Source organism: Sebastes fasciatus, chromosome 19, assembly GCF_043250625.1.
Source record: "Sebastes fasciatus isolate fSebFas1 chromosome 19, fSebFas1.pri, whole genome shotgun sequence".
In the NCBI taxonomy this organism is placed as follows: Eukaryota; Metazoa; Chordata; class Actinopteri; order Perciformes; family Sebastidae; genus Sebastes; species Sebastes fasciatus.
In genome coordinates, this window is record NC_133813.1 from 23891469 (window position 1) to 23909516 (window position 18048).

At 40.7% G+C, this 18048-nt stretch overlaps 1 protein-coding gene across 6 annotated transcripts in view; it reads left to right on the plus strand.

Moving 5' to 3' along the window:
- Positions 1-16716, plus strand: part of znf618 (zinc finger protein 618) — a 35836-nt gene extending 19120 nt beyond the window's left edge. For 3 of the 6 annotated variants that reach the window (XM_074617379.1, XM_074617378.1, XM_074617380.1), the window contains 9 exons: positions 287-376; positions 757-846; positions 2570-2659; positions 4484-4561; positions 6212-6256; positions 6882-6959; positions 7953-8117; positions 8604-9703; positions 11114-16716. In XM_074617379.1, the coding sequence (XP_074473480.1) occupies positions 287-376; positions 757-846; positions 2570-2659; positions 4484-4561; positions 6212-6256; positions 6882-6959; positions 7953-8117; positions 8604-9703; positions 11114-11662 (2285 nt within the window). In that variant the 3' untranslated portion in view covers positions 11663-16716. The remainder of the gene's footprint in view (positions 1-286; positions 377-756; positions 847-2569; positions 2660-4483; positions 4562-6211; positions 6257-6881; positions 6960-7952; positions 8118-8603; positions 9704-11113) is intronic. The other 3 variants (XM_074617382.1, XM_074617383.1, XM_074617381.1) reach the window with 2 other exon arrangements.
- The last annotated feature ends 1332 nt before the right edge of the window (positions 16717-18048 follow it).

Genomic DNA, 18048 nt, shown 5'->3' on the forward strand with positions numbered 1-18048 from the left:
GTTTTTGGTTATAACATAAACTAACATATTTGCTTAATTGAAATTAAAATTCTAATTTGGTTTTAGGTGCATCCATCATACGGTTTGATTTTTCTTACCATGGCATACATTTTACAGCTTGAAGTCCGCCTGTGTCCGGCATATTCATCGTATTGGGACACCGTTTGTAATGAGCAACTTTAAGTCATGGTGATGATCCATGTTAGGAAAATAACACTTAAAGCATATGAGCTAACTCCACACTGGAAAGGTTTCAGAACATGAGTCCAAAAGTCCTCCTTCGCAGGGGAAAAAGCACTCGCCCACCTCCGCAGAGACCGCGGGTTCAGCCGACAGCAGCGGGTGTCCCTTCAAACACAATTGGCAGTGTTCGCAGGTGGGAAGCCTGCACTTGTCACTGCACTAATGACTCCTACTGATTGGGGGGATATAGCGTGAACCTCCATGCACTATGCAGGGAGACCCCTGTGTTCTTTGTGTTCTCTAATATTAAGGTATCGCTAAATGTAAATTTTCAGTCGGGAAAAAAATACAATCAGAATCACCAGCTCCTCCTTCGTTTTCTCCACTCTACCTCTTGTTTTCTGCTTCTCCCTAGTGAAATAAGACATGATTAACAAAATGACTGTCCCCCTTTTTTTTAAATTGAACACAATTAATCCCAACAAACTGGACCTTAATTGATATGATACAGGTTTTACAACTAACATGGATTTTGATGAAAACAAATGTTTGATTGTGTTTTCTTTTCTGCAGAAACTGGGAGCTACGTTTGCGAGTTCTGTGGGAAGCAGTACAAGTATTTCAACCCGTACCAGGAGCATGTTGCTCTTCACACACCAATGGGTGAGCCCGTTTAGTCGCTGCTTAAAGCCACGATGTGTAGGATTTGAACATCTTCTATTTTAGTCATTCTGTTTGTTTGTACAAATATAGAGACAGAATGCAATTAAGTCCCGCCCCCACACTGGAGGGGAAACAATTCATTGCTCTCCATTGACTTTGTATTGCGTAAAGCTGCCTCCTTGTCACTTCCGTCTGCTAGCCCCCCCTCAGGGGGGCCCTTAAGATCACAGGGGATGCGCAGGGATTTGGCTTCTCTGAGGTTGTCAAATTTCAGTTGCAGATAAAGATTAGGCTAAATTAATATTATTAGTATTATACTATTTGTAGAATTAAATTCCAGTCATGGCTGCATAGGATTGTTTCCGACTCATGTTATCCAAACATTTCCAATAACTCGAGAGCTTTGTAAAGTCCAAAAGTCAAAATGTAATAAAAAAAGATATATGTAGTTATTTCCAAAAATTCGCAACATGTTTATGTCTAACGAAATATTCTGCTTCAACCCATATTTGTTGGCGTTTAGCCTTTCAAAAACAACATTTTCACTGTTTGCTCACACGCTGACGAGTTATGTTCAGGAAAGAAATTTGATTTGTTAAAAAAACCTTATTAAAATGAGACAACATCAGGATGAATAGGGGAAACTGTGGGTTCATGACACTCAGTATACCTAACGTTACATGTGCAGCAAGCATTTTGTCCAAATGGCAGTTTTAGGCTAACTATATTCTGTAAGTTAAGCTAAAGCATTTTGACAGTGTGACACCTGTGTTATAGTGGAATGTGGATGAATCCGAAACCTATGCATGTTTACAAGTGCCGTAGCTAACTACAGTAACATTAGCTCGCTAACAGCTAACTTGTCCCAGCCCATCAACTGAACACCTGGTAGACATAAAGGGCTAAAATAATTCTTTGACATGCGGAAATTTGATGTTTTTAGCTACAGTAGCTACAGGCATTTTGTTAGTGTTTCAGCACTTGGTTGCATATTATGGCGGCGATTGTTTTCCCCTATGGTGGGCGTGGTGGTTTTCAGAGTATGACGCATTGCGCTCTGTCTATATAACCTCTTAAAAACATACATTGTCGAGGAAGTGCCAACATCTAGAATTTTGTTTTGAAATGTTTACAACGATGGTCTCGTATCTTTGTGAAGAAATAAATCAGTGTTGGATGTCATCAGTGTAATGGTACGTGTCCACAGGAGCCATCCTTTCAACGCTTCCCAGTCATTGTCTATGTAAACAGCCATGCAAAGCATTCTGGTAGCGTAGCATTGTGTTACGAGAGACGGGCAGTCACGTTCCATAATGCATAAAGTCGAGATCTAGGTTACTTGCAAATTAGGGGCATCCGGCGCGACTTGCCACCTCTGGAAAGTCCCGAAAAACTTTTAAACTAACTGTTGTTGATCTAAAATGAAGACAGATCAGAATTTGCATGGCTTGTTTCTCGTCTAAAATGTTTTCAGAAACACATTTTGGTGAGCTATTTTCATAATAAACAAGAAAGAAGTCTCCAAACGAGCCGCCGTATTGGTTTCTGGCTTGGCAGCAGCCCACAAGTGAAAGTGTTCGTCCAATCAGGTGCCTAGTGTCTAGTGGCAGCCCATCAAGCGTCCAATTCTGGGAAGCGAGGTGTCCAAAAACGCCAATGTGGACATGTACCATAAGTTGCAGCATTGAACTACAATTGACTCTGAGACTCTATCTTGATGTAGGCTCCTTTGAATTGAAGACATCCCGGGTTCAGGAAGGCAGTAGCATGGATATGAGTAAATTTGGCCACGGCCAAGCTGGTAAGATAAAAAGTAAGCATTTCTTTTTTTATTCTACATTTTGTTCAGAAGTTTTATTGACTGATTGTGTGATGTGAAGCAAAGGTTGCATGCCTTATTACTAGGGGTGAAAATCACAGGTTTCACATGATACATCGATTCTTTGGACAACGATGTGAGCTTTGCTGATATCACAAAGTCTGCCACGATACAACTTCGATTTGATTCAATTCAGGGGCCTTCGATCGATATGAGACAATATGCCCATTTAATACACATCAGTTACATTTATATCAACTCACAATTTTACTATTGAGCTTTTCCAGACAATTAAATGACAAACAATCTATTCTTTTTAATAAAAAAAATAAATAGTGGGAATTTCAAAATAAAGGGGCATCTTAGAGATGATATGTATCAATATTTTCACTTTGCATCAATGATATTGGATCGTTGATCACTGAATCGATATATCGATGTGTTGTTACACCTCTACTTATTACCACATAATCTGAATGCTTATTCTCTCAACACACACACACACATAGTTGTGCTCCGGATGGTGACTAATTGCTATTTGATCATCTAAGCTCAGTATCATGCATCTTGTGATAGCATTGCATAGAGCAGTATGTTTTTTTAAAAAATATTTACAGATAATCTATATTATATTTGTCATTGGTGATGTAGAACTTGAATGCGTTTTAATTGGCTAAGGGTGTCAACATGACAAATTGTGATATTTTTGGAAATGAGTCACGTCAAAATTGAGCAGAGATTGATGGTTTATAAAATGGGGAAAAGCGGTTGAATAATGTCTTTTTAAGACACGACCACAGAAGTGCAGCAGCCAGCCGGTCGGTTTTACTATGATATTGGCGTAGCTGGGTTTGAGGGCAGGGACTGTCACAATAATATCACAGTCCTGCTTTGAGGGTGTGGTGGGAATTCATAAGAGCTTGCCTCACTGTGGCTGAAGTGTTACACCGAGCCAGTGGAAAAAGGATTTGACGAGAACCCTGAGAGAGATTGGATGTACTGTAAGGTTCTGGGTCACCTTGACACTGTATTTGTGGCAACTCTGCTGGAAACTATTAACCTCCTCTAGTGAATGGTTAATTGCACAATTTAAGTGATGGTACGTTAAACGTTTTCTTTTCTTGTTTTTTTTGTAATTGCCTCAAGCTCCTAAACGCATTAAAATGACGTTCAAAACCATTCAAACCAAATTTAATACATACCACACTGATTCTCCAATTTCTTAGCAAATGTTAGTTATTAAAGCTGTTGTCTTTTTTCCCCAGAAAGATTCACAAACCCTCAATGACATGCTTTTTGTTTGCAGGAAGTTTAAAATCAAATACAAAGATCTGTATTTTAGACTATTATTTTGACATATTTAGTCCATTGTCAACATTACAGGCAATTTTTTGGTCCATTTCGTCACCAAAACTTTTTTCCAACTGTCATACATCATTAATTTTTTTTCTCCCAACTGGTACTGTATTACCAGTTCCCCCCCGCCCCCGTCTTTCTGCTAAGAAGAAGCGCTCTGCCATAACTATTTAAAGCATGGCACACACTCACATCTCAGAAGTGGGTCAAAAAGATGGAATGAAGAGGAGGAATTAAAACCGTATTTAAATGTAATCTGAACATTTGGATCCTTTGTCAAGGCTGTTAGCGGGATTGATTTGCACGCCACAAACTAAAAACTGAGATTAATAAATTGCATGGCATTGACTTTTTCTCCGTCCTAACTGTTGTGTTTGGGTTTGTAGCTTGAATTAACGCATTATCGACGTTATTTAAGCGTGGACGTGTCACTCAGTGTGTCTCCTGTGTTTTCACTTACAGACAGTCCATTCAGGTGGAAACTGGACAGTGCAATTCAGTCTAGTCTGGTTGATACAAACAGTTCGCAGAATTCAAGCGGTGAGTCACTTATTTTATGTGTATTTGTGTGGAAATGGATCATTTCTGCTCGAGCGGTGAAAGGTATTTTCAGTTCTGCTACAAAGCAGGTGTATGTGAGTGTCAGTATAGATAGAAACAGTATTTCTGCAGACGGTGTTTGGCTGCTGATGCCCGGGCTGAAAATTGAGATGGAGGGGGAGTAGATGATGTAAAGAGGTTTGTGTGACCTACCTCGCATTATTGTTCCTATATAAAACTCAAGTCCAAGAGCTCTATTATTACAATTAAGGCTGTCAATTGATCAATAATATTTAATCACAATTAATCACATGATTTTCCATAGTTAATGGTGATTAATCGCAAAATATTTGCGCATTTTTTTAATCTGTTCAAAATGTACCTTAAAGGGAGATTTGTCATGTATTTAATACTCTTATCAGCATGGGAGTGGGCAAATTTGCTGCTTTATGCACTAAACAATGACAAATATTGTCCAGAAACCCTCACAGGTACTGCATTCAGCATAAAAAATATGCTCAAATCATAACATGGCAAACTGCAGCCCAACAGGCAACACCAGCTGTCAGTGTGTCAGTGTGCTGACTTGACTATGACTTGCCCCAAACTGCATGTGATTATCATAAAGTGGGCATGTCTGTAAAGGGGGGACTCGTGGTACCCATAGAATCCAATTTTATTCACATATCTGGAGGTCAGATGTCAAGGACCCCTTTGAAAATGGTCATGCCAGGTTTTCCTCGCCGAAATTTAGCGCAAGTTTGGAGCGTTATTTAGCCTCCTTCCCGAGAAGCTTGTGGGAATAGATTCATTTGATACCAGTACCTTCACTCTAGCTTTAAAACTGAGCCTGTTATGACCTAAAAATCGCAAGTTGCGTTAAAGAGATAAGTGGTATTAAAACAAATTTGCGTTAACATGTTATTATCGCATTAACTTTGACTGCCCTAATTATTATTATTATTATTATTATACTCCATTTTAGCTCATAACACACTTCTCTAAAAAGAGACTTGTAGTTAAAGGTCTTTAAAACACATTTTCTTAATCAGCTTCTTTCTATGATGCCGACATGATCACAACATTTAATATAAAAGTTACAAAAGTCTTCTTTGTTTCGTCATTACAGTTTCCTGTCTGTGCCGTTCAGCCGTTGCCTTTTCTCTCTTCGGAAAGTTGTTAGTTGGCCTGGTGTTGGAGTAAATCAATGTGTCCCTGTAATAAAAGCAGTATTTAAATTGGTTGTATACAGTTTACATCATCATCAGTCACTGATCAAAATGTCTGTGAGGTCTCATAATGTTTGGTCCCAAAAACAGCGTTTGAAATTAGCACCAGCCACCAGCCAAATACCGGTAAAATATGCAAGTGGCCGCTAGATTTGCTTCACTCACCCACCAGCCAAAAAAAACCCCGAATGGTAATCTATTGAGTGGCTGGTAGATTTTGGAATCCAAAAAAGTTCCAACACTGGTCCCAAATCCTAGAAATATAGAGTAAATGCTCTTTGATTGCAAACCACACTTGCCTTTTTAAAAGAATAACATTAAACACTAAAGGCACTGAGTGAATAAACAAGGGAAAAGAGTGATCAAGAATGGCCCAGTGGGTTTGTAGTTGTAACTCCCTCCCTTATCCTCTTGTTCACAGGAACTCCGAGCCCTCTGGTGGCCAGCACCTTCTCTACAACCCAGAGTAAGTCCAACCCCACCTTCCTGCTCAAAACGGAAACTATGCATGCTGCCTCCCTCTCATTTCACCTTTTCTTTTTCCTGGTATGCTTCAGTTTTTTTGTTAATCTGTCATTGTTTGGTGCAAATAGTTTTCTCTATAATCCATTGTGATTAAACAGATTTTTCTGCATTTAGCTTCATTATCACTCAGGGAATGTGTGAACAGGACTGTTAACATTAGCCATATTGTCTGCATTGTGTTCAGATATAGCCGTGTCTTGTGATGACTGACAACAAAGCATCAGCTGACTCGTAGAGATGGAGCGATAGGGAGGGGGAATGACATGCAACAAAGGCTTTTCTAAAACCAGGGACATTGTGATTACATGGCCAGCGCCTTAAACCCCACTAGGACGCCACAACATACAAAATTTACGCTGAAATTGTTTGCGAAGAAACACAAAAAAACTGCATCACAATTTTTTCAGAAATGCTGCTGCAAATTTGAGTCCGCTTTGGGCTGCAGAAAAAAAATCACAAACGCAGCAACATCTTAAGACATATATTAGGTGCAAGTAGATGGACAGATGCACAGTGTATTTATTTTCTCCTCCAACAACGCTCTTCTGGGCCTTGTGATTTTTTAGAACCCTACACTTGTGGTGCCTGTGGCATCCAGTTCCAGTTCTACAACAACCTGCTGGAGCACATGCAGTCCCACGCTGGTGAGTCCACGACTACAAAATGCATGTTAAGCTCGACAGGGAAACAAATAGAGAATGTGAACATGCCCTCTCAGGGGCTGCGATGCATGTGAAAGTCTGTATGATCACACATAATCCTTAATTTTTTTATTAAGGTATAGGCATTACATTCTTGAGAACATTTGTATATAAAGTTCCAAGGAGTATATTGTTGTAATCAGGGTTGTTGCAGATCTGGTTCTGAAGCTGCTGGATATATTTTAAGCTTAGGGGGGAGAGGGCTCAGCCTATTTCAGTGGGATCTTTAGACCCCCGCTAGCCCCACCCTCCCGCCGCCGTTGCAAAGCAAAGTCCTGACAGAATTATTAACAGTCTATAAAAAAACAAAAAAATATTTATTTTACAGAGGCATGAAAAACAAGGATAGCAAGCAAATACCCTTATTTGAGAAGCTGTAAGCACCAAGTGTTTGGTATTTTTACTTGGTAAATGACTGAAGTGCAGTTTGTTTGCCCTCGTAATGCATGAATCATGTTGCCTGTCCTTGTATGCCGTTATCGTCTGGACAGTTTTAAAATACTGTTATCCAGGCTTCACCGATGGAAACAAAATACATTACATTAGTTGATAACTTATGATGATGTTTTGCTGTTTGGCGTCGCCCTTAGGTCCTTGTTTTTTTTATTATTATTTCTGTGAGACTGACTTCATTTAAAGCACACACACATAGATTTGTGGCCGATCTTAAGTGAGGATTGACTGAGGAAACAAATCAGTTGAAATTCTTTTTTGTAAACTTGGCCAGCTAGTTTTTGAAGACTCAGGGAGCCCAAGTAGTGTTATTTATGTCTTTTCTTTTCGCTGACAATTGTTTTGTTTGTTTAATTTTGTGTCATAATTTTATTCTTTACCTTTTTTTTTTTCTCTCCACTGTTAACATACACTTTCTCCATTAAAACCATACAATATTGTCGACCTCAGCGGCCTGATGTTCCGTGTCCTGTGTCTCCTCAGCGGACAACGAGAACCACACCAAAGGGGACTCTCCCAAAGCCTCCTCAGCCTCCGGTCCTCAGGAGCAGCTGTGGAGAGGCTCTCAGGCTCAGGCCCAGGCCCATTCCTCAGTTAAACTACAAATCCAGCCTCAAAGTATCTCCCAGAGAAACCACACAATCAGCCGTAAGTACCGCAATCAACTTCCTTCATTTCACCCCCGTTAGCGTTACTGTATGGGGGCTATGAAAAGGTTTGTGTCTCTCTTGACTCTTTGTACACTGTGTTGTTGGAAAATGGAATTATTATCCCGGGTTTGATTTCTGCTGAGGAGCTTTGTTGCCCACTAAACAAAAAAAAAAAGATTTATTGTGTTTTTATGACATGTGGAGTGTTTTCTGTTGCACTAGAGCAATAGCTCAATCGTTCTCATGTGACTCAAATTCAAGTGATGCCAAGTATAGCCTATATAAGTTAAAAGTGAATCTGGTCCGTAAAACAAAGCCAGTTTTGTTCCCATGTTATTGCCATGTCTTCATCATTCTCTGTGATTCTGTATTCCCGTTTCCCTTCTAAGATACCGCATATTTTCTGCCAATATATCAAATTAAAACAACACTAATTATCTTTCTTATGTTTTCCTATCCATCCATCTGCTGTACGTGCTGGCAGAGAATAATGGACTACCTGAGAAGGAACGACAGCAGGTGGCCGAGCGCCTCTTACGGGTAATGTGCTCAGATCTGAGCATGCTGAACGTGCTCAACAGCAAGGACTTCCTGAAGTTGGCACAGACCCTCGTGGATACGGGTGCTCGTCACGGAGCCTACTCCACCCGGGACGCTTTTGGCAACATGAGTGCCTTGGCGCTGCGCCAGCTGCCTCGCATGTACAACCAAGTCAAAGTGAAAGTCACGTGCGCTCTGGGCTCCAACGCTTCTCTCGGCATCGCTGTCACCTGCCACTCTCAGACGTCAGGCCCGGACGCTTGCTACGTTCTGACAGCCTACCAGGTGGAGGGGTCGAGACTGAAGCGCTACGTGCTCGGCGTGAGGGAGGCCGAGCTGAGGGAAGGGCCTGAGCAGATTCACCACTGGGTGCAGAATGTGCTGTCCGAGTTTGTGATGTCAGACATTCGCACCGTGTACGTCTCCGAGCCCAAAGTGTGGGCGGCGGGATTTGCGGGATCACCCCTCGGCGGCGGCGGCCGGAGCAGGATATGCTTGCGATGCGCGGGGTGTTCACTCGGCGCAGTTGTCCAGGCTGTTCTTGGGAAGCGCAGCCTTCAGGCTCGAGGTCTCCACGAGTTGTCCGAGCTTCTCTTGGCGTGCCGAGACATCTCCTCCTCCACCACGCTGTCCCTTCGCGAGGAGCAGTGCACCAAAACGTCCACAAGCACAACCGAGGAAGGCACGCAGGGCGGCCCCGCACAATGCACCTCCCCTCCTTGCTGGGATCGTACGGCCGAAGCTCTTCTGCAGGTCCACGTCCACTTCGAACAGATCTGTGAGGCTTACGGACGCAGTAAGGCCACGGCTCCGCTCCTCCAGGGTCTCAACAAGCATCTGCTGGGTACGCTGGCTTGTCTGCTGGCACCTCTGCGTCTGGCTGCTCTGGAGCTGAGCAGACAGAGGAGACCAACCTTACAGCAGGTGCTGCCCGTCTACCTACGCCTGGAGAAGTTTTTCACGTCCAAAGCTGGAGAGGCTGGAACCGGCACAGCTAGCAAACTCTGCCACTACTTCCTAGAAGCACTTAAGGAAAATTTCAAGGTACTGAACTGGTACATTAAGTTCCTTGAATTAACATTTTGCTGCTTGCTGCTGACAAAGATATCTGTGAAATTCTGTAAGGAATAGGGCCAAGTAGTTTTGAAATCTACAAATGCTGGTAGATTTGATTGAGCTTTGCTTGAATAAAAATAGTTTTAGATGAGCAATGTTTAGATTTAAACCAGGAACTATTTAAAAATGAGTCAACAAGATTACAGATCTGACCAAACATTTGATGTCAACTTGACAGTCTGTATGACTGGAACCAAAAAAGTCCTGAGGTTCAATACATCATTATATAGTTCAACAGAGTGGTGCAGGAATGAATCCTAAAACCCAGAAATGAGTTAGCATTTCAGCACCTCTGGTTCCCTCGTCTGGATGTCAATGGGTTTTTAGGTCGATGCCTGAAATAAGTTCTGTAGTTAACACAAGCTGAAGAGACTTTAACGTTTTGTTTTAAATATCACACTCGTGAATTTTGAAGCTTTTATGTGTCTTAAAAAAGAGGGTTGCTAACAAGTGGCTAAATGAGACTACTAAACGTCATCACGTCCGCCGTTACAGCCTCGTTGTTTATACTCGCGTTCATGCGACCGTGGTGTAGTTCGTTTATAGCCTAACGTTAGCTTTTTACTCCTGACGATTGCATTCACGCTTCAAAAACATAAAAGTGGTGTTAATTTGTGGAGATTATCTTGCTGAACAAAACGTGCAAGTATCATAAACGTTTGTTCGCCACAGAGCTTATATCCTGCAGTGATCCAAAACCCATTGGCTTTTTTGGTGCCTTCAAATGGGGTCATGTTTACCGTGTTCACGACAAGAGTCCATATGAACGCCCCCCCTCTTGTCATGTTCACGACCTCGTAAGTGGAAGGTTTCTGAAAGCTCAGAGTTCACGAATTGTGACGTGTTTGTTGTTTGCTGTCTGAAATGGCGGAGGCCATGGAAGTACTTTTTTTGGTGCATAATAAGTTATTATATTGTAATTATATATATATTTATATGTCGTTTATTGTTTTTCTTCGTAATTTTGTTGAGGAAAATGTTGATATTCACAACGCCCTCATCTTTTTCCTCTGTCATTATGCCTTTGCATTTACTGCATTATGTTACCCACTTGCTAGCTTGCTGAATTGTTCTTCTAGATGCCGACAGTAACGTTAATATTGCCGCTGCTTACACCAAGCACATCGTGTACACGACTTCCCATGTTGTAAACGTGAGATACCGTTTGTCAAGGGAAACAGGGCGATGCTAACTTACTGGTTGGTCTACAAAAATACGTTATCCCTGCACCACTCTATACCCAGCCCTAGTGAACAGAGCCTTGATATATGTTGAATGCATATGAATAATTTGTTTTAGGAAGAACTGACAGTTAATAAAATGTTGTTCTGTCTCCAGGTTGAACGAGCCCACCAGGTAGCCATGGTCCTGGACCCACAGCTCAAGCTGTGCTCAGTGCCGGCCTACCAGCACGAAGACATAATCTCCCGCGCATGCGAAATGGCTGCTGAACCCAGGGATAGAGGTATGACCGGCGGCGGAGGTTCTGGTGGTGAAGAGCGGGACACCGACGGCCCACCGACCCCTAAAATAAGCCGCGTAGAGGGAGGGGTAAACAATGGCGGCACCTCAAGGGGGTCCTCCTCATCTTGCACAGTGTCCGGTAACGACGAGGGTCAGAGCCAAGTCAGACAAGAGATTTTCCAATACCTGGCCGAGCCTCTCCTCCAAGGCACACCTGACCTCTTCCAGTACTGGAGCTCGGCGGTGAACGATAAGTTCCCCAAGCTCGCTCGCCTGGCAATGTGGCTCCTCGCCGTGCCCGCTGTGGGCATACGCAACGAGTGCGTGACTGTGTGCGAGCAGAGCCTGGCCATGAAGAGGAGGCAGCAGGTAACCGCCGAGGAGATGAACAAACTCATTTTCCTTCGCTCCAACATGGGCTAAGAGAGAAAAACCCGACCAACCCTAATCAACCAAACCTTCACCTCCAACCAATGACTGAAGACTATTATTTATATACTGTAGGTTTAGACCAACTGTAAACTTAAATGTGTTAAATACTTCTCAAGACAGATATTTACAGGAAACTCACATTGTATAGGTTGCAAACACCCATAAAACAATACGGCTTATTACATATTTTATATAGAGAAAGGACTGTTGTAAAGTACTGTGGAAGATGTAGGGGTGGAACGGTAACTCTCAAAAGATTGTCCTGTTTGGTACGCAGCCCTCGGTTTGGGATATACGCCGGATCCGTCTTGTCATGGCTAGTGATTTGAATTCCTCCAGCCTAATGACTAAACTGCTAAAAGGCTATAATGCTGTTATTCTCACTGGATGGCAACATGTTCAGGTAAAGTCAGCTTTCACTGCTTGAAACTAGTGTCATAAACCTCTGAAAACACACATTCTGTAACACGTACAGTGTTTCGGAGAGTGATCATTTTCATTGGTGTATGACAAACAATTCAAGAGGTGAATCTTCACTGCCGTCGCACCTCTGACAATTAACTATACCAGGTTTATGATTTACCATCGCGTATCACCAAATATATATATATTTTTTTCCAACACATTCAGCCGCGGGAGATGGTCAGGTATCGGCTAGCTAAATCATTGCAGCTAATTCGACGGTTGCTTTAGCGGCCTAAAAAATTTAGCTGTGGATCATTTGCATGTGCTGCACCGCATGCATTATTCATTCAAAAGGGTAAAAAAAATAGCTGATAAAACATTAATATGATGCTTTCCGTTTTTGTTTGTTAGGAATTGTAAAGAAAATTCATCCAGTGGTTTGTTGTCTTTTCAAAAATGAACTCACGCTGCTAGATATGCAAGTCAAACGGCTAGATTTGCACAGAAGAGCCCATATCATGTGTGGAGGATGGAACCTGCCAAATTAAAAAATGAATAAATATGTAATTAAATGCAGCAAAAGTAATAATAAATAAATACATTTAATAAATTAAAGAATAAATAAAAGGGAAAATTAAACAAGTAAACAAATAAGTGAATTCATACAAAGATAAATAAAGAAGCAAATTAAAACAGAAATATCATCTTATTTCACAATTTCTACATTTAATGACTTATCTATTTATAAATTTATTTTCATTTTGGCAGGTTCCGTCCTCCATAATCATGAAGTTATCTTGAGTAAAATCAAACATTTATTGTTTGAGTTTCCTAAAGAGAACAGCATCATATTAGAAACCTGTTTGTCGATAGCTTTTACACCCATTTCACTCAGCCTTACCATAGCTGGGTTGCACCAACAGGGAATTAAAGAACATATTGGCTAAATAAATCTTATCTTTTAATACTTGATGGTATAACCCAGCTCAGTAAATACACAATAATGACATCTAGAGGCCATTTTGTGTGATAGTTTCCAGTGCTGGTACTTCAGGAATGCCAGTGAAAAGAGACACCAATACACTTCTTTATACCGGAGACATTTTGCCTGTGCGTTGCCCTCAGATAAACAGCAGTAATGTTATTAGCCATCAGTTCTGTAAGCTTGTAGGCAAGGATTTATGCATAACTGCATAAATCCTTGTGTGATTGCCCACTGTGTGCATGTGTGTGTGAGTTTTTTTGTTTAAAGCTTAATTAGAAAAGCCTTGTCCATATAATTATTATTTTATTTATTCATCTTTCCGTATTTATCATTCTAATATAAACATTGTCTTCCTCACGTGAGCTACACATTTTTTAAAGCAATAAGCTTTATCATAGGACATATACTGTAGTTTCCAACTCAAAACGACTGTTCTCATGTCACTCCTGCGGTTAATCATCAACGGTAAATTATTTTCTGTTTGTGAAATCAACGGGATTTTCTCAGGAATGAGTGCACCCAAGCAGGCAGGCACCGCCACTTTTTCCTCACTGTACCGAAAAAACACACACCAAACTGTGACCTCAACGCCGAGGCATGTACTGAACCGTGACTTTTGTGAAACGTTCCACCCCAAATACAAGTTAGTGCCATTTGCAACAAACGAGAAAAAAAAATGGATCACTGAGGGTTTATATTTTTATTTTCAGGATGAAGCAAAAATTCTGCCAGTACATTCACTAAAGTCAACACATGCATACTTATGGAGTCAAGTTGTTTATTTTTTTATGGATTCTAGTATACATTTACACGAGATAATACCTCCTGAAACGACTTGGCTGAATGGAAGTTATACTGTAAGTTTGTTTGTTGCCTTTGGTACTAATTAGACAAGTGCTAGTTTGTCATCTCTGTTTTTTGGGCCTTAAGTCTCATTTATGCGGCCACCTTAAACCCTACATCATTGCCTTTTTATTGCTGTTAAATGGCCTTCTTTTCACCATGTTTTCTAAAGCTTGTAGGGTTTCTTTTTTAACTCCTGTAGACTCAAAGGGACCTCTGGCTGATAGTTTGAAACAGTGTCCTCTAGTGGTGAAATATGGACTTTTAAAAAAATTCATGTATTCATTTGACAAGTGATTTATTCCAAAGTTCGGGTCATCTCTTAGTTTATAAAACAGGTCAGGAATTATTTCAACAATAACAACAACAACCCAAGCACAAGTATCCACTGTATAAACCTATACTCAGTAGTAGGCCAGGTCTTCATTGTAGTCATACCAGAGCAGGAAGATATATCTAGATACTGTCGTATGAGACTCATTTGGCTTGTTTATCTTAATATTTATGATGCCGCTTAAATCTCGTCTGATCCACATGAATGAGAGGCTACATCATATTTAAATATTAAACACTAATAGTCATAATTTAAAACATCAACTGTAAAAAAAACATGATGGTATCTATTTTGTTTTCCCAGCTTTAGGCCCGAATACAACTTAAGGTACAGTCACATTACTCTTCTGTTCAGTCTCCCATTCATTTCAATTTCCGTTTCCTGTTTGGGTTTGACCTCCATGGGTCAGAGTTCACCCTTGTTCCACGTTTGACCTCACAGATGTGCAGTGCATCGTCGGCCAGTAGGAACGCTGATGAACTGTACTTGGAGATGGTCACTGTTCTAGCCCTGTGGTACCACCTTGTTTTGTGCAATATCACACTTAAAGACTGCTGCATCGCCCTCATTGACGGTTTATTTATGACCCAGGTTAGAATTGCGACATGTCCTTTTTTGAGGCCGAGTGCGGGGGCAATTTCGTTAAATGTGACTGTACCTTTAGTTTGTAAGGACACAGGAAGTAGAAAGTCAGTACACTGCACATGGGAAATTGTTATAGGGTATTTGAGTGAATGGTCTAAAGTGTAAAGCCAAGAACAGACAGGTCTTTTTAGTTCACCTGAGTTCACCTGAATGCAGTTTTCAGTTATATGATAAAAAAAAATGTCAGCTATTATTATAAATTTATTAAAAGTTGAACATGTTTATGTCTGTCAATCAAACGTGAATATCTCTGCATTGCAAACTACTTTGTAATAGACTGTTGCCCTCCTTACCTCCACTAACAGCTTTGATTTAGTGTTTCATAAATGCTTTTCTCTTCTTAAAGAGCAATTTAACACCAGGCTGATGAGCACTGTTTTGCTGCCGTCTCCGTTTCACCATCAGTGATGGATGGATGTGGTTAGAAATGCAACTGTAAAGACACCCAACAGTGATGTCGTGGGGTCTTGGGAGTACACCTGTACGTCAGGTGTTTTATCTGTTTTCCCTCTCTAAGGCTCGGGGAGAATGACGTCATTACACATACATCATTTCATCGTGATATGTATACTGCTTTTTTCAAACTGATTTATGTCACACATTTTATATTTTGGTAACAACAAAAAAAGATTGCTGTAAATTATATTTTAAATTTAAATTTTTAAGTACCAATCCAATGTTTTACCTCAGTAATCGGAAGGTAATGTTGTAATTTAAAGATTGGAAATCAGATGTTCATACAAATTTAAGCTTTGATCTAAGATATAGTCAAAAATACTGTGCATTGGTTTGCGGTTTTAGCAGTGATCCTCGATTGAAATGATGAAGGGATTCTTTCTTACAGGTTTTTAAATAAGTATTTTAAATAGGATATGCTCTGGGACAAAAATGCCATTGTTGACGTAATGATGTCAACATGATTTCACTTAGAAATAGCATTCTTTTTGTTGATTAAATGAGAATTATATCTAAGATATGCATGCTTTTATTAAGAGTACTGATATATAAAGTTAGAGCCACTTCCATCTGATGAGAAACACTGGCTTATGAGTTACCTTAAGACGCTCGTCGACAGTCAGATAAGCAACCCGGACTGAATTAGAACCTTTCGAGGTGGGAATAGCGAGGCTGATCATGGGTTGGTGTTTATGGGTTGACATCATCCATTTTCAGAGGATGTATTATGTAAATACAAGAGAACTGCTGATTTTATGCCACAAGGGGGAGCCTTCATTTCAGAGATCCAGTAGGGAACACCAATAACATTATACCTCTATTTTCTACAGTAGCATTTCAAAAGGTTTTTTGATATAATAGAAAACTCAACTTAGATACTGTTATTAGAAACTTTAAATCAGCTGTAAGTTTTATTTTGTTTCAGGATTTTAACTTATTCAGATAATAATTGTAAAATATGGTATAAGAATGCAAACATGGAGATCTTTTTCTGTTTTAACTATGGATTATAATCTGTATTATCCATTCAGGTTAAGAAATTAGTGTTGCTTTCATCCTATTTTACATGCATTTCTTCCTTTTATACTCTGCTAAAATGCAAAAAAAAAAATGGGTTTGACTCTATTCATTTTGTCTTTTTTATTGCACTTTGGCAGCAGATTCCTGTGTAGCTTCAGATCTGAGTTGTCTTATTAGTAATTTATACTTTTGTAGCAACACTATTTTTATATAATGGCGAAGAAAGGGTTCAGTGTCTTTTTTTTTTTTTTTCGTTTTTCCTGTGTCATATGTGGCAGCGCTGTTCAATGTTTCTTGAATACATTACCCACTGTAGTATGTGATGTGTGAATAAACTCCAAATCTGTGTCAACAACACTGTGGTGTACGCAGTTAAATGGTATGGCAGCTGTCTGTATGTTGAGATGAAGGACCTTTTTTTTATTTTATGAAGTATTGTAATGCCTCAAATGTGCTAAATTCTATATCCAGAGCATTAATACAGCAGCAAACTAATTACTATGTAAATACTATCTAAAGATATAGAGGAGTAATGGATACCTGAGCACAGACTGAAGTCACGTGTCTAGAAGGTAACCCGCAAATTGCGAAATCTGGCACCAAAAAAACACATTAACTCTCGCGAGACTTATGGCCCAACGACGTATCCTAACATTAACCATCTCGCGAGAGTTTTTTTCCCCAACTCGTGGGTTACCTACTAGACACGACCAGCTGTATGTGCGTTGTAATTTGAGCTTCTCCTTGCCGTCACGGAAGCTACCACCCACCCTCCGGTTCCCCCTCAGGTAAACACCGTTATCTCTGTCAGCACTTTAGCCATTGTTTGGCACTGTTGTTGCAACTGTTTAGCATTGTTAGCAAAGATTTTTATGATGTAAACTTACAAATACCTCAAAGTAGAAAATGTTTTGCCAGCATTGCTCGCTCTAAATAGACATGAACGAGCATCGCTCAAAACAGTGGGGCGACACACGTAGGCTAAAACCACAATATCACTCTATATTTCACCTGCTTTGCAGTAATGTTAGCTGACCAGACGAAGGTCTCTCCATGAATCACTGCTGATCCTAGTGTTGGCTTTTCCTGCCTCAGCCTCTTGACCGCGGTCAGAGGGAGACACCGGCACCCGGTCAGAGACGATAACGTTCTCCACAAACGTCCACTGTACATTCACTAGATATTCTCAGAGCTACGAAGACTTCTGCAGTGTGTAGTGTGCGCGCATGCACGTGAGATGGAGCGAGCTGAGTGAAGGCAAGCAGAGGAGCAGAGTACAGCAGAGACTCCGGCCCTGGAGACCAAAGCTATGGTCTCCCCCGCGTCTTCCGACCGCGGCCAACACTGTTTTGCAAGACGGGCTTCACTAACTTTGAGGTTTTGGTGCTTCCATATAGTTAGTGTTGGAGTCTGAACAGCATAGCCACACGCGAGCGCGCATGGGACACCGACCCGGGTGGTTTATACATGTAAAAAGTTACAAATAGTCCCTTTGAATCATTATGTCCTAAAAGTTGTAAAATGTACTAATGGTCAAATCCAGAGTTATTTTCCTCAGCATAATGAACGTACATCCGACCCACGGGACTGCACCGCCATGCACAATTATGTCATATCCGGTTCTGCCGGCTTCCTCTAGCTGTATGTGTCTGTAATAATGGATATATTGGCTGTAATTCATCACTTTTA